General features: G+C 39.4%; 1 protein-coding gene across 1 annotated transcript in view; it reads right to left on the bottom strand.

The window, feature by feature from the left end:
• The window catches only part of LOC117293114 (protein CLEC16A-like), a 45,289-nt gene that overhangs the window by 6,409 nt on the left and 12,388 nt on the right, over nucleotides 1-26,492 (bottom strand). The window contains exons 9-18 of the mRNA XM_033775332.1: nucleotides 23,199-23,249; nucleotides 22,075-22,432; nucleotides 20,860-20,986; nucleotides 19,753-19,853; nucleotides 18,994-19,043; nucleotides 17,047-17,232; nucleotides 15,567-15,662; nucleotides 14,493-14,621; nucleotides 12,828-12,948; nucleotides 156-201 (exon numbers count right to left, since the gene is read on the bottom strand). Coding sequence (XP_033631223.1) covers nucleotides 156-201; nucleotides 12,828-12,948; nucleotides 14,493-14,621; nucleotides 15,567-15,662; nucleotides 17,047-17,232; nucleotides 18,994-19,043; nucleotides 19,753-19,853; nucleotides 20,860-20,986; nucleotides 22,075-22,432; nucleotides 23,199-23,249 — 1,265 coding nt within the window. The remainder of the gene's footprint in view (nucleotides 1-155; nucleotides 202-12,827; nucleotides 12,949-14,492; nucleotides 14,622-15,566; nucleotides 15,663-17,046; nucleotides 17,233-18,993; nucleotides 19,044-19,752; nucleotides 19,854-20,859; nucleotides 20,987-22,074; nucleotides 22,433-23,198; nucleotides 23,250-26,492) is intronic.

Below are 26,492 nucleotides of genomic sequence, written 5' to 3'. Positions count from 1 at the left end.
CAAACTTGGCTCTAAGGTAGCCTGACAGGCTAGTCAAACTTGGCCCTTCAGGTCAAACTTGGCTCACTTTTTAGATTGGGCCCAAGTTTATACAGAATGTATACAGAATGTATATAACATATAAATGAACATACTATTTAGGACTGATATCTTACCTTTTGTCTTTCATCAGCACAGTACAGGCAATTAAATCACTGTTATCTGTAGAAGGAAAAGTAACAAATATTTATAACTATTAGAATTGAAGCAATAAAATGAACCAAGATAGCTTTTTCAAAGAGTCGATTCTATCCCTGCACTGAGCACCTTTCTATGATTTATAGGGGCCAAGAGAGTCACTGTTGACAAAGAAGTCTGAACCTGGGGTCCAGATCTTAGGAGGGGTTAGGAGGTACATTGAAATCATGACAATTCCACCTTTTGGTAACACCTGGAGTTATAGACTCCAAGAAGATTCTAGGAAAAGTGTCCTCAGAGCTGGAGAAGTAGATCAAAGATTCGACGCAGGCAGACTTTAAAAAGGCAGAATTCAGATTTAAGTTTGAAGTTTGTTCTTGTAGCCTGCGATCACACCTAAGTTTACGATACAACTTGGGAAGCGGCAGCCATGGTATACCATTTAAAGACACTGGACACTATTGGTAATTACTCAAACTAATTATAAGCATAAAACCTTACTTGGTAACGAGTAATGGGGAGAGGTTGATAGTATAACAAACATTTTTAAACTGACTCCCTCTCAAGTAACGTAGTTTTCCACAAATTTGATTTTGGGACCTTAGAATAAGATTTTGAGGTCTCGAAATCAAGCATCTGAAAGCACACAACTTCGTGTGACAAGGGTGTTATTTCTTTCATTGTTATCTCGCAACTTCGACGACCAATTGAGCTCAAATTTTCCAAAGGTTTGTTACTTTATGCATATGTTGGGATACACCAAATGAGAAGACTGGTCTTTGAGACTGGTCTTTGACAATTACCAATAATGTCCAGTGTCTTAATAAGGGGAAGCAACTTGTGGTTTATTATTTGAATAATTTGAATCTCCATCTTGAAATTCCTGCAACTCCCAGGTGCCTACAAACCCGACAAATAGTTTCTCCCTCCAAACACTAAAATGATCCTTTTTCATGCCATGACAAGTTATTCGAAAAGAAAAAGCACAAAATCCTCAATTTCCTGTTTTCATATCATGAGTTTGGTGATGGGGTTTTTGTGGTCAATGTGCACTTTTCCTAGTGCAACATGATGACACATATTCTTCTGGCACGGGCTGATGACTTTTAAATTCAGCAAATCTCAGAAATCAAACTTTTAGAGGGTGGTGTTTTGGGCTAAATCCAGGGCTGGCATTCTGACTAATTTCTTGACTTTAATACACATTGGGGTAAAATTTCAGTATTATATTGATAGAGAAAGCCATTTGGGTCAAAAGAAATATCTGAAAATCAGAATACAGTTCTCATTTAAACAATATAAGTATACATGTGTGTATTTCAATACAGATACAAAAAAAGAGAAAAAATACACAGCTGACCAAGATCATCAATTTAATTCCTGATTAAACTACAAAGTTGTTTGAGTAATCTAGGAAAAATCAATGAAAACGTTGATCTGAAGTATCTGGGTCATTTGAGGCATAACTTAGTTCTTCAGTGTTCTTCAAAAATTAAACATTTGGACCGCGTTCCCACTGGATCCACAATTGCGAACAACAAGATTAGTTGCAGGTAAGAAATCGCGGTCGCTTTCCCACTTGAGTATGATCGCGCATTGATCCCCCTTTTTGGGAACGGAAGTGGGTTCAAAAGAACACTGTTTTGCTAGCAAATTGCGGGGTCTGATCGCCCTTTGCGTTCCCACTAGACTTTTGATCGCCCATTAATCCAAAAGGGCGATCAGATCCCGCTTTAATCCTACTCCCAAGGAGGATCAAAATTGCACGGTCAGATCCTGATCGTCCTCGCGTTCCCACTGGAGCCTGTTTCTCGTTGATCGCCTTTGATCGCCCTTTCGGGGCCTTGATCGCCCTTTTCTCGAATTGGGAGATCAATGCGGGGTCCAGTGAGAATGGGGTCTTGGTGTGGGTGGGTCAACAACATTTTAATCCTTTAACATTGGCATTCTGAACAGCTCCTCATGTAGCCACTTACGGTCACAAAATCTCCTTCTCTCTAGAATTGTTTACCTCCCGTGCAAAGTTATCTTCCTTGTTTGTCTTTCATCTGCTATTCCCATACTCTCAATTTCCATGAATTCTGTGGTTGGAAAGTTTGAATAATGTTGGCTCTTGGTCAAGAGCCTCGGGGTTGGATAGGATGTGGTCAGAAACATCTTGTTTTTGTTTTTTTGATTCTCAAAGTGATTAGACTTTTATATCAGATTTTGCCCTGAAAAGAATTTATTAAATTGTGATGCAAATTTGAAAATCGCCTGATGGTATTTCAGATCATACATTCTCAGAATTTAGTGACTGTTTACGAAACCTGACATTTGAAACAAACTTAAAGCCATTATACACTTTCGGTAAACAGTATTGTCCAAGTCCCACACTTCGTGTATCACAACTTAAATATAAAATAACAAACCTGTGAAAATTTAGGCTCAATAGGTCATCGGAGTCGGTAGAAAATAATGGGAAAACCCACTCTTGTTTCCGCGCGTTTCGCCGTGTCATGACATGTGTTTAAAATAAATCCGTAATTCTCGCTAACGAGAATTTATATTGTTTTAATGTTTTCTCAAAAAGTAAAGCATTTCATGGAACAATATTTCAAGAGAAGTCTTTCACCATTACCTTCTGTAAACCCTGTATAATTATTTGTAAATCTGTGAACTGTTTTTTTTTTTTCTGTACCGAAAGTGTATAATGGCTTTAAAGGGCTTGGGTACTTGTTGTACATCACAAAACACAAAACTCAAAATATTAACATACAACTGCTTACTTGGCATAAAAAAAGATGATGGAAGAAAGCTTCCCATACACTTTCGGTACAGAAAAAAAAAAACACTGGTCTTTGACAATAACCAAACCTGTACAATGTCTTTAAAAATGTCTGAATTCGAATAAAGGTCTGACATTTCTCATCCCTGGAGATGATTTGATCATTTCTCAGTAGTCACATATTTTGCTATACCAACAATACAATCCCACAACACCAAGAATAAAGTGTTATGTTTATTCTATATGACACGCTGAGCGCTAGAATGCCTCGCTTGAGTACAGACCTTAGTCATGCGTTAATGCATTGATCAGCACTCACAAGGTTTTTCTAGGAAACTCATTGAAGCGATGCGGGCAATGGCTGGTTCAATGGTTCAATTACCAAGCCCTTAACACAGTATATTTTAAAGGCAGTGGACACTATTAGTAATTGTCAACGACTAACCTTCACAGTTGGTGTATCTCAACATATGCATAAAATGACTAACCTGTGAAAATTTGAGCTCAATCGGTCATCAAAGTTGCGAAATAATAATGAAAGAAAAAATCACACTTGTCACACGAAGTTGTGTGCGTTTAGATGGTTGATTTCGAGACCTCAGGTTCTAAACTTGAGGTCTCGAAATCAAATTCGTGGAAAATTGCTTCTTTCTCCAAAACTATGGCACTTCAGAGGGAGCCGTTTCTCACATTGTTTTATACCATCAACGTCTCCCCATTACTCGTCACCAAGATAGGTTTCATGCTAATAATTATTTTGAGTAATTACCAATAGTGTCCACTGCCTTTAAGTGTGGTTTAAATTCATATTTCTTAATTAAATTTATTGTTGGTTTATGTAACAAAACTTTGTTTATTGCTTTTAATTTTTTAATGTTCCTGTTGTAAAAATATTTTGCTGTTCTTTTATATTTGTTATTGTCAATCTGTATTTAAATTCAGGCTGTGACGAGCAGATTTGTATACCAATGGATTTGCTTAAAATGTTGCACGGTGGAGGAAGAAAAATGCCTTGGTGCCTTTGCCCTTGAAAAAAACCCGACACACACAGGCCTGCAATGACTCGATGCCATGGCTTTCTGTTTGGTCTGATACTGACCTGTTGAAACTCCGTCTTTCTAAACTAAAACTAGACAAAGAAAAGTATTTGCAATGATTGAAAATACTCTGAAGCTAGATTATTTTAGTTCAGGTTTAGTTGTGTTTCTGTTTCTGTTTTATTTGTAATGCTTGCTTAAAAAACCCAGGGGGCATACCCTATGGTTTCCATGCACTAAAATATTGTGGTTATTAGTTTAGTTTGATGTATATTTGTTTGTGTATTTATTTATTTATTTATTTGTGACGCTCATGGCGCTCCCACATTAACATTATTACGCCTGGTCACTGGGCCTTAAGTCATTCCTTAAAGCCATTGGAACCTTTCGGTAAACAGTGTTGTCCAAGGCCCACACTTTGTGTACCACAACTTCTATATCAAATAACAAACCTGTGAAAATTTAGGCTCAATCGGCCATCGAAGTCGGGAGAAAACAACGGAAAATCCCACCCTTGGTTCCGCGCGTTTCGCCGTGTCATGACATGTGTTAAAAATAAATCCGTAATTTTCGTTAACGAGAATTTATACTGTTTTGCTGTTTTCTCAAAAAGTAAAGCATTTCATGGAATAATATTTCACGAGAAGTCTTTCACCACTGCCTTCTGTAAAACCTGAAAGTTATTTGTAAATCTGTGAACTTTTATTTTTTTTCTGAACCGAAAGGGTCCAATGGCTTTAAACCATCTCAGCTCCCTGGTGAGTATACAGCCTTGTGCAACAAATGCGCTACTCAGCTAAATCAATCACAGGAACCATCTCTGCCCTCACAGGTACCCATTTACCCCTGGGTGGAAAGAAGCAATTATAGTGAAGTGTCTTGCTCGGGGACACAAGTGTCACGGCCGGGATTCGAACCCAAACGCTGCTGAACAGAATCACCGGAGCTTGAATCCGGTGCTCTTACTCTCTCAGCCATGACACCCCAAAGTTTCAATATGCATTGAAACTTTGATTTACCGAGAAATTATCTTATATTTACAGTTTGCCTATTTTGCCATAAGGGCAGCAAAGACCTAACCTTGGCCAGTTTTAGGGTCTTTTGATTTAGGATTGCCAACTTCCCCCAAAAAACAAAAAAAAAAATAAAAATCAGCCACGGAAACCACCAAATTGCTTTAAAGCCATTGGACACTTTCGGAACAGAAACAAAAATTAAAGTTCACAGATTTACAAATAATTTATAGGGTTTACAGAAGGTAATGGTGAAAGACTTCTCTTGAAATATTATTCCATGAAATGCTTTACTTTTTGAGAAAACATTAAAACAATATCAATTCTCGATATCGAGATTAACGGATTTATTATAAACACATGTCATGACACGGCGAAATGTGCGGAAACAAGACCGGGTTTTCCCATTATTTTCTTCCGACTCCGATGACAGATTGAGCCTAAATTTTCACAGGTTTGTTATTTTATATATAAGTTGTGATACGCGAAGTGTGGGCCTTGGACAATACTGTTTACCGAAAGTGTCCAATGGCTTTAAAACAACTGACAAATACAAAAGGTAAGAGAGACAAGCGCTACATGACAGACAATTGTCGGAAAGGGATTTGCACATTGTGGTTTTCCATTTTGGTTAAATCCAGGGTCATTCAAATGAATCATGTCGCTTTTTTACATCACTCAAGTTTAATCTCCATGCAGGATTAGAAACATGCGATATCACGATGGTCTTGGTTTTGAATCTAAAAGCTCAACTGAGCGCTGACGTATCTATCTTTAGTTTTACAAGTGGGAGGAAAATCCCCAATGGGGGATACCCACGCAATCAAATAGGAAAGTTATACAACTTCATAGAGCTGGTTTAAGCAGGAATATTACATTAATGTTTTCTGCTAAGCAAAAATGAGGCTGACAAGTAACAAATGAGCAAGAGCTTGAGTTCAATTCTCTAAATCCAATGTATTTTATGTATTTTGTTATGTTTTGTCCACGCCCATCCCGCCAGTTTATTATTTTGTTTGTCTATTATAAATACATGTATGTATTGCAATACCATACCCCCATACCCCCCCCCCCCCCCTCCGCCGAAATAGAGGAATGTGACAGCCATAGCAAAAAATGTTCGACTGTGCTTTTCACTCTTTCATGTCACAGGAACCGATCAGCTGATAAGTGGCAAGCCTGTTTATTACCCGGACCTAAGTTTTCTAAGAAAGACGTTAACGCTAATCTTTGTAAAGTATGTGGACGTGTGGAACCTCTCCAAAGATTAGACAAATTACTCTGGAGGAAGCATTCTAAATTTAGAGAATACCAAAAGCGCAAATTCAATTTCCTTATGTCTCCGGTGGGTGACTCCGGGGGGGGGGGGGGGGGGGAAGGGGGGGGGGGGGGGGGAAGTAGATTTACTCCAGGGCCCAATTTCATTGAGCTGCTTTGAGTAGCGGAAAAAAGAAGTGAGCCAGAGTGGGGAAAAAGGGAGCTTAGCAAAAGAAAATGTTGCTAATTTGAACAAGGTAACAGCCCAACTATGTCATATGAAAACCATTTGTGACTGGTATCCTGCTTAAAGAGCAATCCGACGAAACAAAATTGGTAGCGCCCTCTATTGAAAAAAAACAACAACTGCGGTGTCTTGTGGTGCATAACCTACGCACTGAATACACAGCAGTAAATGGCGCGTGGTATTTAACACTTGCGCGCCCGGTGCATGCCCGGACTGGTGTATAAGTGATTGGTAGAATGATGATAAGTAAATTTTGTTTTTGTTGAGGGGGGGGGGGGGTATTGGACCCAGGACAGTACTATAGTTCACTGGTTATCATGGTTACGCTTTACAAGGGATCAGGCATATCACCACATTCAGGATCCAAGACCGCATTCCCACTGGATCCCCAATTGCGAGATCAAGATTGGTTGCAGGCGTGAAACCGCGGTTTCCCACTTGAGTATGATCGCGCATTGATCCCCTTTTTGGGGGAACGCAAGTTGGTTCAACGGAACACTGTTTTGCTAGCAAATTGTGGGGTCTGATCGCCCTTTGCGTTCCCACTAGACTTTTGATCGCCCATTAATCCAACAGCTCTCCATTGCTTGTGACCAAGTAATTTTGTGTGCTAACAACTACTTTGAGTATACATGTAAAGTGTCCAGTGCCTTTAAGCTTGAAGTAGGATTGTTTGAAACTACAAGATTGAGTTCAGAACCATTATTAACAGTCCTTTTACACACAACACAGGGCTAGTACGTAATAGCTAATTTGCTTCACATGCCTGCTTCACATGCCTGCACTAAGATGTTGTAAAACTCCCTGGGTGTTTAAACACTTCGTGTTTTTATCAAATGATAACTTTAAGTGATCACGGAAGAACATTAAAAAAAATAACTTTTGCAACACGGGTAGATGACTGCAAACACAACCACAATAAAAAAAAATTAAAAACCACCTTAAAGTCACAAGGCTGAGTTTCATTTTTGATCCGACCACAAATCGTGACAATGCAAACCCACACAAAATTACAATTCTCTGAAAGAGAGCTCATGTGCAATTAGAGAGTGTTTATTGACTTGATCCCCTGGCATGATAAGCTCAATTCAAATATATATACATCACATTTCCTTGAAACCCATGCCTGGACAGAAAAGATACCCTGATAAAAATAACAGCTGAAATTAACTTCTTATAAACAAAATAACATTAAAAACTTTCCCTTGAGGTGTACGCCCACTGACGCCCACACCAACAAAAGGCGAATCCTGATAGCATAATTATCACTTTCTGGAAAACTATTTACTTTATAAAAGATGCCACCAATTACAAGTTTCAACATGTGAAGTCTAGAAACACATTCAGGAAATAAATATTCCTGCTCTCTCTTGTCAATGTTACGAAGGCAGCGGTGCAATATCACAAGCAATGTGTATGGCATGACATCTTTGCCAGTTACATGTGTAAAATAAGCGAGCTATTTTCGTGCTTAAGCCAACTTTTGGCTTAAGCAGCTCTATGAAATTGGCCCCTAGTGTAGAAGTCCATCCTCCTACAGGACCCTTACACATTGATCAATGGGTTTTCAGCCCTGTCGGGATTCCATTGGTTTCCCGCTGGGGTTTCCCTCCTACATCTAAAACTGACCAACTCTTTTCGTTTCATTCATTCATCCTGTTTTTGCGCCGAAGAAAAATGTAACAAAATACATTTGTCATCTGACTTTCTAAATCAGTTCGCCGATTTCCCCAACTTTGAAAACAAAATACATTTCTCATCTGACTTTCTATATCAGCTTGCCGATTTCCCCGACTTTGAAATCATCTGACCCTGCGACTTTCTTTTGGTTATGACACAACAAAAGACTTTAAAAACGACAATAAGTAGTTCTCATAGCATTCTTTTGTTGACTGAATTCTTCATATTGCGTAGTTTGGTGCTATCCCCAACTTTGAAATCATTGGCACCTGTGACTTTATTTTGGTTATGACACCACAAAGACCTTCAAAATGACAATAAGTAGTACATATATTCTCATATAGCATTCTTTTGTTGACCGAGTTCTTCAACTGATTGAGTAGTTTAGTGGTTTCATCGACTTTGAAATCATTGGAACCTGTGACTTTCTTTTACTTATGGCACAACAAAAAACCTTTAAAATGACAATAAGTACTTCATATATTCTCATACATGTCATATAGCATTCTTTTGTTGACTGACTTTTTCAACTGGTTGAATAGTTTGGTGCTATCCCCAACTTTGAAATCATTGGCACCTGTGACTTTATTTTGGTTATGACACAACAAAAGACCTTAGAAAATGACAATAAGAAGTTCATATATTCTCATATAGCAGTCTTCTGTTGACCGAGTTCTTCAAATAATTGCGTAGTTTAGTGCTTTCCTCAAGTTTGAAATAATTGGAACCTGTGACTTTCCTTTGAGTATGACACCACAAAGATCTTAGAAAATGACAATAAGAAGTTCATATATTCTCATATGGCATTCTTTTGATGACTGAGTTCTTAAAATGATTGCGTAGTTCGGTGCTTCCCCCGACTTTGAAATTATTGGCATCTGTTACTTTCTTTTGGTAATGGCACCACAGAAGACCTTTTGAAATTGTTGATACTTTTTTTCAACTCCAACAAAGCCTTTTATTTAGAATCGGAGGTTTCCCCCTGTTTCCACAACACCACAGCACGAATCCATTGACAAAACTATGTGAAGCAGAAACCTTTTCAAGGTACTAACATGCATTTCACGATTTGGAGTTTCCCCAAACTATGAAATCCTACCCTGTTGTGCTTGAGTGACTTTCAACAAAAAATGCAGTTTCAGAAGGTAGATGACAGGCTTGCAATACCTTCAAGGCCAAAGAATATTTGCACCTCCCAACCGACAAATCCTGGACCCAATTTTAAAGAGTTGCTTCAGCACAAAAAGGAGCTAAGCACAACAACAATTTGCTTACCAGAAAAACACAATATCACATACATGTAGGGGCCTACATGTACAGTACCATTTGTGACTGATGCCCTGCTCATTCAGCTAAGCAAAAGATTTTAAAAGCAACATTCTAAACCGTCTTCTAAAAAGTGTTGGCAAAGAAACAGTGAACTTAAGATTATGAGGTGTCAACAGGCGCTTCAAAGTGGGCCAACATTTTCAAGAGCACATACCATCGTTCTGTTGTCAACAAATATTATTTCAGTAACCGGTACTGTATTTATTCAGTTGGGGTGAAGTCAATTTTTGTACAAAGAAGTGGCTCAGTATAAATAGATTTTAATACCATGTCAATGTACTGCCTACGACTGGTTTCCTTCTTGTACTGCCTACGACTGGTTTCCTTCTTCCTTCATAAAGGGAAGGTACACAATTGGTAATTACTCAAAACAAATATTAACTTAAAAACTGACTTGGTAACGAGCATTGAAGAGCTGTTGATAGTATAAAACATTTTGGGAAACAACTCCCTCTAAAGTAACGTAGTTTTTGAGAAACAAGTAATTTCTCAATAAAATAATAAAAGACTTCTAGCTACATGTAGAAGTCTTTTATTCCTACATGTATCTGAAAGCAGACAAATTCGTCTAACAAGGTTGTTTTTCTCAGATCATTTTCTCGCAACTTCGATGACCAATTGCGCCCAAATTTTCACAGGCTTGTTATTTTGTGGTTATGATGGGATACACCAGGTGAGAACACTGGGTTTTGAAAATTACCAAACGTGTACCTTCCCTTTAAGCTGAAAATTGTTAGCTAAAGTTTGCCGCTTACACAGCCTATGACATCGAGACCTTGTTGGTATGTGCACAAAGCATGTGTTGATTCCACACAGCACATTCACTGTTAGTTTTGTTATAGGTTTGGCCAAGCTGAAAATTACATAGCAATCTGAAATTGCGACCTTGTGGGTATGTCAACAAAACTTGTCTTAAATTCCACTACACACACATTCTTAGTTTTGCTTAGCAATTTCGCTAAGCAGAAGATTGCTGGCTAAAGTGTGATGCGTGAGACCTTTGGAGACCAAAGCTTTTGGTAGATTCCACTGTACACACATTTTTAATTTTGCTTAGCAAAACCTTGTTGGGACAGTTTGCTGCTTACACTGCACTCCAAAATCTAGACAATTGAGACAAAGAGTGTTATATTCCACAACGCACACATTGCCCCCGTATTACATGTACCTTTGTCCCCACCATTCCCCCAGAGACATTAATATTGGTTTTTCGATTGTTGATTTCTTTACATCATGCTTGCCCTCGTGGGGACACGGTATTATAAGAACAAGGATGCAAACCCTCAGAGCCAGGTGGCAGACCAATCACATTAAAACTGTGTATTGAATGCCATTAAATTATTGGACTGTGAGTTTCCCCTTAATAGATACCCCATGTGAGTTTAAGGATGTGTTTTATAACAAGTAATATTAACTGTGTCTGTTTTTTAAATCAAAAATTGCAAAGTCGTTTCATTATTTTTGCTGTTCTTTCATTATGGATGGGAGGTTGGGTTGAGAAAAGGTCCCTGTACAGTAAAACATGTAGTTAACTTTGTTAGTGTATATATGAGTTGAGAGGTCCCAAAGAAAAAGAAAGGACGGCATTTTTGGTGTTGCTCCACATGTTTGTAATTTTTCCCAGCTACCAACTCCTCGTATTGCAGCCTCTATCATGTCTATTATCAGATTATTAAAACAAATTTTTCCTCTTGATTTGACTGATTAATGTGGGGGGGGGGTCCAAAGGTTATTAATAACTAATGATATTTATAAAATTATAACCTTGTCTTTCACTCTCCCCGCACAATTTAAAAAAAGAAATGAGTGTCATCAGCTGATCGTTAAATTAGAAAGATTTCATTTCAAAAGAAGTTTTATGCAAACATGATACAACCAATCCTCTAATCACAAAGCCCCCCCCCCCCCCAAAAAAAAAAAGTGCTTTTAATGGCAGAAATTAGGGGAGAAAATTTTCCAAAAAGTTTTGCAAACGTCACTTCCGAATGTACAAATATAAAGAAAATGGTATAGCTTTGAATACTGTGTGTGAATTATTACATGTGGGCAAGTGCAAAAACATGCAGGGGACCCAAAATTGTGGGTAACTCGTCGGGTCGGCGAGTGAAAACAAAAAATTAAGGGAAACCCCTTGTTTCGAACGGGAAGTTAATATGCACCTCACCATTCAACCTTAGCTCTTTTTTAATTAATGGTTTTAAAAGATGTTCTTTAGTACAAGTTTTATTAAGGGAATCGATGTGTGATGTGGCTCAACTGTTTCAGCCGTTGCTCTCGACCAATAGGAATGAAGAAACTGTCTAGTAAGAACAGGTGCAAGGTCGCGTGTCATGCCCATGAATTAACACTTTTCAAATCACTAAATATTTAAGTCTCAATTGATTGTGTACACAAAATTGAAACAAGTACATTCTCGGTTTGTTGAAGAAAAAAAAAATCCTTTGAATAAAGTCCAAGGTGTTGACAGGTAGAGTCACACATCCACACGTACAAAACATTAACTTTAATCAGCCAGTGATGAGTAACACCAACGGAAACTTCAGAAGTGTTAGTGCGCTATGTTACTTAAAGGCACTAGACACCTTTGGTAATTGTCAATGACCAGTAGTCTCACTTGGTACATGTAAACCCCTATAAATGCATAAAATAACACATCTGTGAATTATTTTTACTCAATTGGTTATCGAAGTTGCAAGCAAATAACAAAAGCAAAGACACCCTTGTACACAAATTTCTGTGCTTTTACATTATGTTGATGCTTGAAAAAGGGTTTAGACCTGAAGTCTTTTATTATTCGAGTGAGAAATCGTCCTTTCTCAAAAACTACGTCACTTCAGAGGGAGCCATTTCGCGTAATATTTTATACTACCAACAGCTCTCCATTGCTTGTTCCCAAGTAAGTTTTTTATGCTAACAAATATTTTGAGTAATAGTGTCCAGTGCCTTTAATGTGGCCTCTGTTCCACCCAATTTTAAAAGATTGAATCTGACAGTTTTTATATTTAGTGTGAAAGTGGAAGGGTGATGTAAATGCTGATCATCTGGCATAGAAGTTGAGTCTGTAAACATGTTCTTTCGCTTAGCAAACCACTGCAATCAGCTTAAGCTATGAAACCTTTTTGGTTGACAAAACATTTCCTCTTTATATGAAACAAGGCAACCTTGAACACGACTCAGGTTGAGATTTTACTTCTAACCCTTGGAAAAACCAAAGTGGGGGAAATGAACAGGAATTTTGTTTGTGGTGTGTGTGTTTACCGAGTATGAGACCAGGAAATTAGGAGAAAAACAAAACAGCTGAGGTTTGGTTTTGCACTTACTTAGATCGAGCTTGTCTGATGATTTGACGAGCTGTTCTTGACTGGCTAGGGGTAGTTTGGTTTCTGTCTCGTTGCGCAACGTGAGAGAAAGGTTCCGCAGCAGGAAAAACATGCGGATGGCCTGTGTTTCAAAGAAAAGTAAAAACTAATGACTACTTTGTGAAAATCACTTTGAAATGGGGTGCTGGATGCAAACAAATCATATGTTTGTGAACAGATAAGGCAAAATAAAAAAAATACCAGTTGATCGTCCGGACTTTTCAAAAAAGAGGATGAGGGCCTTTTTTTTTCTTTTTATCTTTTTCCAAGATGGCCTCTAAGTATTTCAAATCAAACAGTCCATCAATTCTTCAGTTTGAACCCACTGCAAACTTATTTTTTTCAAGAGCATCACGTTAGATTTGGGAAAAGACCAGTCCTTTGGAAAGGATGGATTAAAAAAAGGATGCGGCCCCCCAAAAAGAATGCATGCAGGAACGATTGACTGTTTTTTGTTTGTTTTTGGCCTAAGATGTTGGGGTGGAAGATTTCAGTAGAAGCAATCGCTTCTGATATTATTTTTTTGAAATTTGTGAAGAGAGAACAGGGCAAGGGGTTTTGAGGTTGAAAGAAGAGGGTTGTTATAAACCAAAGTGAAAAGTCCTTAAATGTAAGGCTATGCTGGGGGGGGGGGCTATTCTCTTCTGGAGGAACATAATGCCCGAGAGGGTAGTGATATTTCAGGGGCTATCCACTTATATTATTCCTTGACATAATGACGTGGAGGGTAGGGTTATGCTGGGGGCTATCCCGTTAGTCCCTGGAGGGACATAAAGCCTTAGAGGGTAGGGCTATGCTAGGGGGCTATCTTCTTGGTCCCTGGAGAGACATAAGACCTTAGAGGGTAGGGCTATACTAGGAGGCTATCCTCTTGGTCCCTGGATGGACATGAGGGTAGGGCTATGCTAGGAGGCTATCCTCTTAGTCCCTGGAGGGACATATAAGACTTTAGAGGGTAGGGGTATTCTAGGGGGCTATCCTCTTGGTCCCTGGATGGACATGAGGGTAGGGCTATGCTAGGAGGCTATCCTCTTAGTCCCTGGAGGGACATATAAGACTTTAGAGGGTAGGGGTATTCTAGGGGGCTATCCTCTTGGTCCCTGGATGGACATGAGGGTAGGGCTATGCTAGGAGGCTATCCTCTTAGTCCCTGAAGGGACATATAAGACTTTAGAGGGTAGGGGTATTCTAGAGGGCTCTCTTCTTAGTCGCTGGAGGGACATAAAGTCTTAGAGGGTAGGGCTATGCTAGGGGGATATCACCTTAGTCCCTGGAGAGACATTAGAGAGTAGGGGTATTTTAAAGGGCTATCTTCTTAGTTCCTTAAGTGACATGATGCCTTAGAGGGTAGGGTATGCTTGGGGGCTCTTACTTGATTCCCTAACTATGTTATGGGGACATCCAATAAGTCCCCTGACTTTAGAGGGTAGTGTATGAGTAATTAGAGATGAAGAAGATAAAAGGTTTGACAGACTGTGTAGTGTCAAACTATCGGAAGTGTTTATTTTTCAAAGCGAGAACTATTTAGAGTTTTGGTGAGGGTTTGAAATTCACCTCAAATCATTAAATGGTTTTATGACTTAGTACTTAAAGTTGTTTTTATTTCTCTCCGCCACTGACACTTACTCTTCTGGTTCTCTCCAGCTCCCCAGAGGGAAGACGCTTAATGAAGTCAATACCCGTCAATGGGGTTCCAGTGGGAGGAAGTAGAATAGATTCATCCATCATTAAGTACTCAACATTAAGTGGACGTGTCTGGACAAATTGATAAGCAGAAAAAATAGCATTGAATTGGAATAATTATTGAGTTCTGAAATAATTGACTAATTCATAGATGTTGAAGGGACAATGTGCAATTTGAGCAGGCTTTAGACTGTTCATTTCTGTATAATCATCAAAAAATGCATAGACATTGCTAGTTTTGCTCATTTCTCTTATCAAATTTTGTCAGTAAAAAAAGGTCAGCAGAGATACCATGAAACAGAAAGTTGAGTTTTGTTAATAGAAATATGAATACTACACATCTAAACACACTACATTGGAAAGTTACATATCAGGACATGATCTTTACTTAAAGTTTGACCTCTAGGAACAGGTTTAAATCTTGTGGCCGTTGCGGCCGCCATGGGCATTTTGGTACAAGTCGCTTGTGGCCGCTATGGTCTCTGAAAGGGAAAAGGCACTTTTTTCGGGTTTTTTTCTTTAAGGGCACCTCTATGAGAGGGAATATCAAACTTTAGCTGGAACATTTCAAATAATAACAATTGTGGTTTCTTATATAGCGCACATGTCCCGTCACTCAGTGACGCTCAAGGCGCTGTAACATACAGTATATCCTGCAAGATGTGGGACTACGTTTGAATTATGAGACCTAATTCTGATAGCACCATGTAATGAATTACAAGGTGCTGTGGCACAATTTGCTGCCGATCGAACCAGGAACACCAGGCGAACCCCTTCTCTTTTCGATGGGCGCACTGGGTTCTCTTACATGCTTTACATATCGCTAAGGACCAACGGCTTAACACCCCATCCGAAGGACAAAGCAATGGTGAAGTGTCTTGCTTAAGGACACAAGTGTCATGGCTGGGGATTCGAACCCACACTCATCAATCTTTCTACCTACATACAAGTTTCCCTTAGTTTTCCACCACCAATCTTTCTACATGCGAGTTTCCCATGTAGGTTTCCATGACTTACCGCCATGCTCTGGTACTCATCATCAAACATATCAAGGAAGAGTTCATCCCCACGGTAGAAATTCCTGAGTAGCAACATGCTCTCCTCTTTGGATCCCTGATGACAAAAGGAAATAACAACATGGCGTCAATCTTAAAGGCTTGTCCCTCCCGTGTGTTCGACCAACACCAAGAAATGGATTATTTTGCTGACTTTTAACAGACACTTTTTTGTAGGAAAAAAAGGTACAACACAAATTTAGTCCTGAAGACGAGCAGAGTACACTGTACGAAACGTCGAGACCAAACCGGCTCTTTTCAGAGCCACCACTCCTTCAAAAGAGTTTTTACCCATGGTTGTACCCGCAAGTTTACTATTAATATTTATAGTTGCTCTTACAAATTTAGTCTATTTGTATTAGAAATGATAACTGTTATGTTAACATGTGTAACAGGCCTCTAAACTCAGGCTTGGGACCTTTAATTTCGATTTTTTTTCGAATGATCAATTTGAGGACAGACCCCCCCCCCCCCCCCCCCCCATCACACAGCGTGTAGCAATTGAATAACGGATATGCTTGTATGGAAACAAAAGTAACTACCCATGCAAACACATCCAGGTATAAACCCACAAGCAACGGCCACTGAAAAACACGAACAAAAAACCTTGGTTGTTTTGCCACCCCCCCCCCCTAAAGACGCTGCCTTTACCCCACACACCGTGCAAGCTATGCCACTGTGCAAGATGCACCACTTGTGAAAACTTGTAACATAAAAACCTCCCCCTAAAGAGCTCTTTACTTTGCAAAAATCTTGTGGACAGAAAAATAACAACTGCTAAGTTTGTTACCACTAGAGGGCGGCAAATGAAAATAATGGGTCTGTACCTCAACACTGGCTAAATATTTATCCTCCAGGTAACAGCGGCTAGTGTCTGGGGAAACACAAGCTGCTTGAGGAGGAGACTAGCAAAAAATAAACTGTTCAGGCTCTTGCGACTCAAGGGCGGCACATACAATTAATGGGTCTAGAGGAAATACCTCCACACTGGCCAAGTGTTTGTCCTCCAAGTAGCAGCGGCTAGTGTCTGTGAAAAAGACAAGCTGCTTGAGGAGGAGACTAGCAAAAAATAAACTTTTCAGGTTCTTGCCACTTGAGGGCGGCACATACAATTAATGGGTCTAGAGGAAATACCTCCACACTGGCCAAGTGTTTGTCCTCCAAGTAGCAGCGGCTAGTGTCTGTGAAAAAGACAAGCTGCTTGAGGAGGAGACTAGCAAAAAATAAACTTTTCAGGTTCTTGCCACTTGAGGGCGGCACATACAATTAATGGGTCTAGAGGAAATACCTCCACACTGGCCAAGTGTTTGTCCTCCAAGTAGCAGCGGCTAGTGTCCAGGGAAAACACAAGCTGCTTGAGGAGGAGACCAGCCACAAAAAAACTGTTAAGTTTCTTGCCACTAGAGGGCGACATATAAAAATAATGGGTCTGAAGTAAATACCTCCACACTGGCTAGGTGTTTGTCCTCCAGGTAGCAGCGGCTAGTGTCCGGGGAAAACACAAGCTGCTTGAGGAGTAGACTAGCCATCTCCAGAGTGACGGGGCGGATGCGACTGTTGAACTGGCAACTCTGAGCCATGGTGTTGATCAGAGAGTTCACTAACACCTTGCTGTAGCTACTCTTGTCCTGTCATCAGAAGACAAACATTGTTCATGTTCTATGTAACAAATAAAAACATCCAGGGCCCAATTTCATAGAGCTGCTTAGCACAAAAATTTGCTTAGCATGAAATTTCTTCCAGTGGTAAAAACAGGATTATCAACCAAATTTCCATTTGTTGCATATTGCTTGTAACAGGTATTCAGCTGTTGTTTGCTTATCCTGAAAATCACATGGTAATTTGGTTGGTAATCCTGTTTTTATCAAGGCAAAAAATTACATGCTAAGCAAATGTTTGTGCTTAGCAGCTCTATGAAATTGGGCCCTGGTCCTTGATCATAGTACATTGTGTACAAGATCCAACTTTCCTGGTTTGGCCACATAGTGAGAATGAAAAACAACAGACTCCAAAAATACATCCTACTTGAAACAGTAACTGGGGAAAATAGACAGGGGGTTGGCAACGGAAGATATGGGAAAACGACATCATCGCTAACAACAGCACCTTCTACCTGGCGGCAACGTTCTGCAGGATATGGTGCAAGATTGATAGATTGACAGTACAAGCCTTTATGTTATTCAAAAAAAGACTGCAAGGGTCAAAACGTCAGGACATTAACTATTTTGTGCATTTATACACAGGTCTGTTTGGTCGGTAAAAGCTTATTCTATTCGTAAACGTATGCGGCCATTTCTGAAGTAGCGACTATGGCTACCACCTGGTGACCATGTCCACGTGCGTTGAAGCTGGTAGTGCATTCTATAATAATATTACGTTTTTATACAAAGCATTTCAAATCACTCTGCCTGGTCTCTGGGCCTCGAATCATTCCTTAAACCGTCTCAGCTCCCTGGGGAGTATACAGCCTTGTGCAACAAATGCGCTACTGAGCTAAATCAATCACAAGAACCCTCTCTGCCTTCACAGGTACCCATTTACCCCTGGGTGGGGAGAAGCAATGGGAGACTTTCAAGCAGCTTGGTGGCAGCAGACTTACCAGGTAAAATCCATTGTTCTCAGTCATGTGCGCATGCTCAGAACTACGTACTCATTGGAAATTCACCTGGTAAGTCCGCTACCACCTAGCACCTCAAAGTCCCATAGTAGAGTGTCTTCCTCAGGGACAAAAGTGTCACGGAATTTGAACCCACACTCTGCTGAACAGAATCACCAGAGCTTGAATTCGGTGCTCTTAGTCTTATCCGCTCAGCCACGACACCCCATTCTGCTCTACCAGCCAGGCAACATCCTTATGAAAGGGGGGTAACCCTGTTATGAAGCCCCAGGACTAGGTGGCAATGTGCCATTAATTGGGTTCCCTCAACTTCAAGTGGCACCTGCCTCGTGATGTTAGGCGATCTCTAATAAAATATTTGTTTAAAAATTGAAAGAAAAAAAAAGAAAAAAACCTTAGCAGCAGTCATGGTTGCCAAATCGGACAGGCAATTGTGACCAAAGCGAGCCTGGAAGGCATGCGATAATAGACTTGCACAATGATAATTAATTTAGTGTTGAACAATAGACCTTTATCATGGCGTAGCCATCTTGATTTTACTCCATTCCAACTCATTGTAACCAAACTGAGGCTGGACGAAATAATAGTCTGGTGCCATGTTTGCGCAATGAATGTTAGCATTCATTACCGTTATTGGAAACAGGGAACATGACCAAGATGGTAACAGCGTGATAATAGTCCTCTAATAGTTTATAGTCCTCTATCTCTAGGCTGGCTCCAGCAAAGTTACAAATCCTTTTACAAAAATCCTTTATTGAACTCTATCACTCACCTTGGACCTGCTCGTCAAGAACACGCTGCTCAAAAGATCTTGTTTAATTCCTAGAATAAAACCAAAACAGACCATTGAATGAGCCCAATGGGAGACTTTCTGGGACGATAGAGGGCAGCAGACTTACCGGGTAAATCCATTGTTCTCAGAATTATGCGCATGTTCAGAACTACGTAAACAATGGAAATTTACCCGGTATGTCTGCTGCCACCTAGCGTTGGAAAGTCTCCTATTTCATAACACTGTTAGACCCAAAAAATTGGTTCTCAGCAAATATTTCTGCTGAGCGTATATACAAGCAAAGAACCAGGCATCAACAGTATATATAAAATGGAATTAAAGGCAGTGGACACTACTGGTAATTACTCAAAATAATGATTAGCATAAAACATTACTTGGTAACGAGTAATGGGGAGAGGTTGATAGTATAAAACATTGTAAGAAATGGCTCCCTCTGAAGTAACGTAGTTTTTGAGAAAGAAGTAATTTGCCACGAATTTGATTTCAAATCTCAGAATTAGATTTTGAGGTCTCGAAATCAAGCATCTGAAAGCACACAAGTTTGTGTAACAGGGGTGTTTTTCTTTCATTGTTATCCCGCAACTTCAACGACCAATTGAGCTCAAATTTTCACAGGTTAGTTATTTTATGCATATGTTGAGATACACCAAGTGAGAATACTGGTCTTTGACAATTACCAATAGTGTCCAATGTCTTTAAAGGAAAACCTTTAGTGTTGTTTTACAGACATTTAGTTACCTTCATTGGTTCCCAGGGCATACAGCAAACAGAGTGAGAACAAAGTTCGGTAGTCACTGGTTTCCGCATCCAATGAATTGACGATGACTTGGAAATATGGCCTGTAAGTACAGACAAAAGTAGAACTTAGCATAAATATTATTATTATAGAGTGTCATGGCCGAGTGGTTAAGAGCATCGAATTCAAGTTCTGGTGCTGATTCACGGGAGTGTGGGTTCGAATCCCGGTCGTGACACTTGTGTCCTTGAGCAAGATACTTTACTAACATTGCTTCTCTTCACCCAGGGGTATAAATGGGTACCTGCGAGGGTAGAGGTTGATATTGTGTATGAAAAAGCCACAAGCGCCTTACAGGCAGCTCAGGGCTGTATACTCCCAAGGGAGCTGAGAAACATTACAGGGATGTTATTGGCCCCATGACCAGGGGCACTAATGTAAAGAGCATTGATACGGTTATTGTGAAATGGGCTAGATAAGAATTTGTTATTATTATTCTCATTATTATTATTATTATTATTATAAGAAGTATCTTTTGAACAGGGTAGCCCCATTCGAAGGACCAAGCATCATGGTTAAGTGTCTTGGTTAAGGACACAGGTGTAATAACTGTATGTGCTCAGAAAATAAACATTCATTGCTCACAGAAAAAAAACTAAAAATTTTGTTTGTTGTTGAGGGGGCCAAACGAGATATGGCTGGGATTGTAGAAGGGTCAACAGACCGTATTGAACAACCTTTGTTGCTATGAAAGTCGCCATTTTGTAGGGCAAACTGTATGCGCATTCATACGCATACATCAATGAACAATGCAGCAAATCCGGTTTGATTTCTTCGGCACATAATAATAATAATAATATTATTTGCGTATTTATAACGTGCCTTTTGCCAAAGGATACAAAGCAACAGGTATTATTACTGCTAGGAGTGGGACGAAGTTTGAGATATAAGACCTAATCCTTAGCACCATGTAATGGTTTACAAGGTGCTGTGGCGCAATATGCTGCCAATCCACGCACATGCACGCACATACACATGCACACGTGCACTGAGTCCATATGGTAGGGCAGATACTTGAGTGGTGACGTCATATTCAAGACGGTCAATACCTTTTGGTCAGTTGCAGTTCTGATTGTCTTGCTCCGTGGACAGCAGACGTCTTCTCTTCATCAGTGCAGTTCTGACTGATGACAGGGCAGCTCTGGCTGATTCCGGAAGCACTTAGTGTTTTGACACCTGTAGATTCCATGAAAAACAAATGTCTTGTTTAAAGGCAGTGGACACTATTGGTAATTAGCGGTTAAGAGCACCGTATTAGCGGTTAAGAGCACCGAATTCAAACTCTGGTGTTTCTGATCAGCAGAGTGTGGGTTCGAATCCCCAGCCTGTGACACTTGTGTCCTTGAGCAAGACACTTAACCATTGCTTCGTCCTTCGGATGGGACGGTCCCATGTGTTGTGTAACGCATGTAAAAGAACCCAGTGCACTTATCGAAAAGAGAAGGGGTTTGCCCCAGTGTTCCTGGCTGTGGCTGCTTAATGCGCCTTAGCACCTTGTAAACCCTTATTAGGTGCTAAATAATTGGGTCTCAGAATTCATCACTGCAATTACCTATCTTTCTGAAAGTTTGTATATACTCAGCGCCTTGAGTACCTTGTTTGGTAGATACGTGCGCTATATAAGACTTTGATATTATTATTTATTATTATTACTCAAAATAATTATTAGCATAAAAACTGGTAACAAGCAATGGAGAGCTGTTGATAGTATAAAACATTGTAAGAGACAGCTCCCTCTGAAGTAGATAGTTTTTGAGAAAGAAGTAATTTTCCATGAATTTGATTTCGAGACCTCAAAATTAGATTTTGAGGTCTCGAAATCAAGCATCTGAAAGCACACAACTTTGTGTGGCAAGTGTGTTTTTTCTTCCATTATTATCTCGCAACTTCGACGACCAAATGAGTTCAAACTTTCACAGGTGTGTTATTTTGTGCATTTGTTGAGATACACAAAGTGAGAAGACTGGTCTTTGACAATTACCAATAGTGTCCGATGTCTTTATATGCACGGTTTGAATTGGTATTAAAAGCGCTAATACAATTGGTTTTTGGAACCGTCCAAATTGTTTTAATACTATATAAATGTAGATGTTAGTGTACACAATAAAACTAACATCTGACAATTAAATAATAATAATAATAATAAAAATCCAAAGCAACGTATTCCTTTATGTGAAAGAATCGCAGGACAGTAAAGTTCCAGAGAAGAATCATTGGTGTTTGCTTTTTCTTTGGTTAAAAAAAAAAATCTTACAAAAGTGTACCTTCTTCATCGTCTTGATGAACCCAGATCTTCTCCATATTGTCTGCTTCCTCATCTGCAGCCGTCTTCTTCTCCGATCCATCAGTGAAGAACCCGCCTCCTTCTTCCTCTGCCTCCTCCGTCGGTGAGTCAACATTGCGATAGTTTGGGCGTTTCCGTGGCAGCGGGGTACTGCCCTTTTCCCTGTTGCTCTCCAGCGAGCGTTCCAATGTTTCTTGGGGCTTGACGAAACCACGGTATTTCACCCGTTCTATGCCACTGGTATCTACAGGTTGCTGTGCTATTGATGCTTCATTCCCATGGAAGATGAGTCCAGCAAGATTGGACACCAGTGGTGGATGATCCAGAATGAGAAAAACCTGGTGGGAAAAAAACCCACAAATTATGTCCAAAATAAAACTTATAAAATTATCAAATTTGGGGTCAAAATTGTTTAGTTGATTTTATGGTTTCAAATGATACAGAATGGACTACTTATATTAATAATTTTGTAAAGTTTGGTTTTTGGTTAAAAATATTTATTTAAACCTCCACACCGCAATTGACAAATTTTCAGATTTGGGGTCAAAAAATTTTGGGTGATTTTATGGTTTCAAATGATACAGAATGGACAACTGAAGACATGGATAAATTAGCGTAAGTTTAGAAATATTAAGAATTTTGTAAAGTTCGGTTTTTGGTCAAAAATATTTAAAAAAAAACTGCCACACCGCCATTGTCAAATTATTAGATTTGGGGTAAAAAAATTGTGGGTGATTTTATGGTTTCAAATGATACAGAATGGATTACTGAAGACATTTTATTGGTTCGGACAGGGTAAATTAGCAATAGTTTGAAAAATATATATAAAAAAAATTTAAGCTGGGTTTTTGGTCCAAAATAAAAAAATCTGCCATGCCGGCATGGTCAAATCTTGTCATTACATGTAAATGTGACGTGGTCAATAACCATAATGGACACCTGGGCCAAGTTTCATTGAGCTGTTTACAGAAAATACTGCTAAGCAAATTTCTAGGCTAAGCACAAAATGGGTGGGGCACCATTCACACCAATGTAAACTTCATGAGCATTTGGCTGGTAACCAGTTTCCGCTATGTAATATTTCTTTGCTTAGCATGTACTCACTTGAGATAGGAGGAAAAGTGATACCACAGAGCCGATGTGTGGAGGATCCTCCTACGGGAAAAAAATAACAACAACCAATTAAATCAGGCAGCTCTAGCACAATGGTGATAACAGATTTCAGTAAGGCGTGGTGGGTTGAAACGTCTCAGTGTTTTGAGCATGAAGAGTCTTCCAATAGCCTTCTTCCGTGTCTCTGCAACTTGGGTTCCCCACTTAAAGGCACTGGACACTATTGTTTATGACTCAAAATAATTATTAGCATCAAACCTTTCTTGGTGACGAGTAATGGGGAGAGGTTGATGGTACAAAACATTGTGAGAAACGGCTCCCTCTGAAGTGCCATAGTTTTCGAGAAAGAAGTAATTTTCCAGACCTCAGATTTGGAACTTGAGGTCTCGAAATCAACCATCTAAACGCACACAACTTTGTGTGACAAGGGTGTTTTCTTCTTTCATTATTATCTCGCAACTTTGATGACCGATTGAGCTCAAATTTTCACAGGTTAGTTATTTTATGCATATGTTGAGATACACCAACTGTGAAGGCTAGTCTTTGACAATTACCAATAGGGTCCACTGCCTTTAAGGTCAGCATTGACTTCAATTTTGTTTAAATTAATGTCAAGTTGTTGTAATTCAGCCTTTTTGCTGCGAGGACAGTTTTTGAATAAACCATTTTATCTATCTGTCTATCTATCTATAAATTGATCACAAAATCCAAATGGTTATTTAGTGCAGCTTTGGTCGAGTGGGCAAAACTGCTGGTTGAGAGTAGCAAAACTTCCTTTAAACATATAGTAGTAAAGTTTCGGGTACAACCGTGTGTCAACTCTTCTGGAAATTGGTTGGTTCTGAGCAGAATTGGTGTGTGGGCCCCAAGTTTTGAACTATGGGTGCGTTTGATTAGCTTCCCTGTGTCGACCCCGCGGTGTTTATTCAGGTGAGCCCTTGTCAAGAGCTAATCGAACGATCACTCAACCTCTGGGGCGTGACGTCACGCACCTCAGGCCAGCCCCAAGTGACCCGTTCCACAAGCAGGGCACTTGGGGGCTGACCTGGGTGAGCCCCTGGAATGACGCAAAAGCTACATGGTAAATATTACAATTTGTATGAATTTAAAAACCTGTTCAATCACATTTTGAAGTTTCTTTTAATTTGAGTTTGAAAAGGGGTGAACTTTCACAAAGGTGTGAATAATAAGAAATAACTATTAATACTAAATAGTCAACTTGCGGGTACAACCATGTGTAATATCTCCTTTGTTTACTTTCTGCTTAGATGTTGTTCAGTTGGTTTCAGTGTGATTCCATTGTGGTTTATTATGTATTCATAAATACCTCAGACAGTTGCGCTATTCCTATTGGTGGAGAGCGCGTCACGTGGGTGTGTATAAAGCCTTTGTTCATGACCGGTAAAAAGTGTTAATTCATGGGCGTGACACGGGACCTTGCACCTGTTCTTATAAGACAGTTTCTTCATTCCTATTGGTCGAGAGCAACGACTGAAACAGTTGTGCCACATCACGCGATACCCGCGACGCGCACAGCATTCCCTTATAAGGAGTTGTTTACCCGAGGGCGGCGGAGGGCTTTACCACTTAATAGCTGGAGGAGTGTTGTGTTGAAAGAAATCATTTAACAATTATAATTTTTGCATTTATTTTACATTTTGACCAAAAAGTGATGATGTTTTTGACCAAAAAGGTATTTATGAATGGGAATCAAAGTGTGTTGAATCGGTTTTCAACTAGTGGTTTAAACCAGCCGAGGCCTAGTTCTTTATAATTTAGCTCGACTTCGTCTCGGTAAAAATATCAAGAACCAGGCCTCGTTGGGATTAAACCACTAGTTGCAAACCTCTTCACCACACATTGATTCCCTTAGTTTTCTGATTAACTAATCTAGTTTATTTCTAGTCGTTTATTTATGATTGTGTATTATGCATTATTGCATGTATGCATAGTGAATTTTCTCCATGGTAGGACCATAAATGTTGAATTGAATTGAATTGAAGACAAGCAGAGTATTCTCCTATCACAATGAGCAGAGTATACTGTTCAAAACGTCAAGACCACATCGGCTCTTTTGAGAGCCAACAACACTCCCACAAAAAGAGATATTAATAATAATATATAATATCGAAGTCTTATATAGCGCACGTATCTACCAAACAAGGTACTTAAGGCGCTGAGTATATACAAACTTTCAGAAAGATAGGTTATTGCAGTGATTAATTCTGAGACCCAATTATTTAGCACCTTATAAGGGTTTACAAGGTGCTACGGCGCATTAAGCAGCCACAACCAGGAACACCGGGGCGAACCCCTTCTCTTTTCGATAAGTGCACTGGGTTCTTTTACATGCGTTACACAACACATGGGACCAACGGCTTTACGTCCCATCCGAAGGACGAAGCAATGGTTAAGTGTCTTGCTCAAGGACACAGTGTCACGGCTGGGGATTCGAACCCACACTCTGCTGATCAGAAACACCAGAGTTTGAATTCGGTGCTCTTAACCGCTCGGCCACGACACTTCCATTTACACTTTATTATGCATGGTTGTATGTATTGTGTACCCGCAAGTTTACTATTTAGTATTCATAGTTACTCCACAAAGTAATTGTTTGACGTACATGTAGATAAACCTGAGAAATGTCAGTGGTGTTTTATATACTTTTCTGATGTATTAATAAAAATTCACCTCAAGAGAAATTGGCCATGGCATTTTGGAAGTCAATGTCCCTTTGTGTCATATAGTGTGTACTAAAAAAGGTCTACATGTATGTACTTGTTCTAATACAAAACGCAATGTCCACAGATTTACATTAAACTTTACATTACACCAGTTGAAGATAATGGTAGTAGAATGCTTACCTTAAAATATTACTTGCTGAGGTGCTGTAGTTTTTGAGAAATGAGTAAAACAATGTCACAAAAATAATTTTTTTAATTTTTTTTTTATGTATGTCTTTGCCATTTTTATGGCGTGTTTCTGCTAGTTAATGTTTTTTTTTTTTTCTTTAAATTTTTGTGTATTTATGTTTAGATTTTGCCTGTTTATTGTTAATTCCATTTTTCTTAATTCTGTAAAAACTTTGTAAATTTGAATGTTGTCAACCTTTTGGTTGTTTTTTATTCAGATTAAAATAAACCATTAATAATAAACAATAATAATTTACGACTCAGTTTTAGCATGTAAAAACCTATTAACCAGTTCGTATGGTATGTTATGGAACATGTATAATACCATAACTGGTTAATAAGTTTTAACGTGCTAAAATAGTTTTCGTCTCAC

The sequence above is a fragment of the Asterias rubens genome, chromosome 7 (genome assembly GCF_902459465.1).
Source record: "Asterias rubens chromosome 7, eAstRub1.3, whole genome shotgun sequence".
NCBI lineage: Eukaryota > Metazoa > Echinodermata > Asteroidea > Forcipulatida > Asteriidae > Asterias > Asterias rubens.
This window is presented reverse-complemented; position numbering and strand designations above follow the sequence as displayed.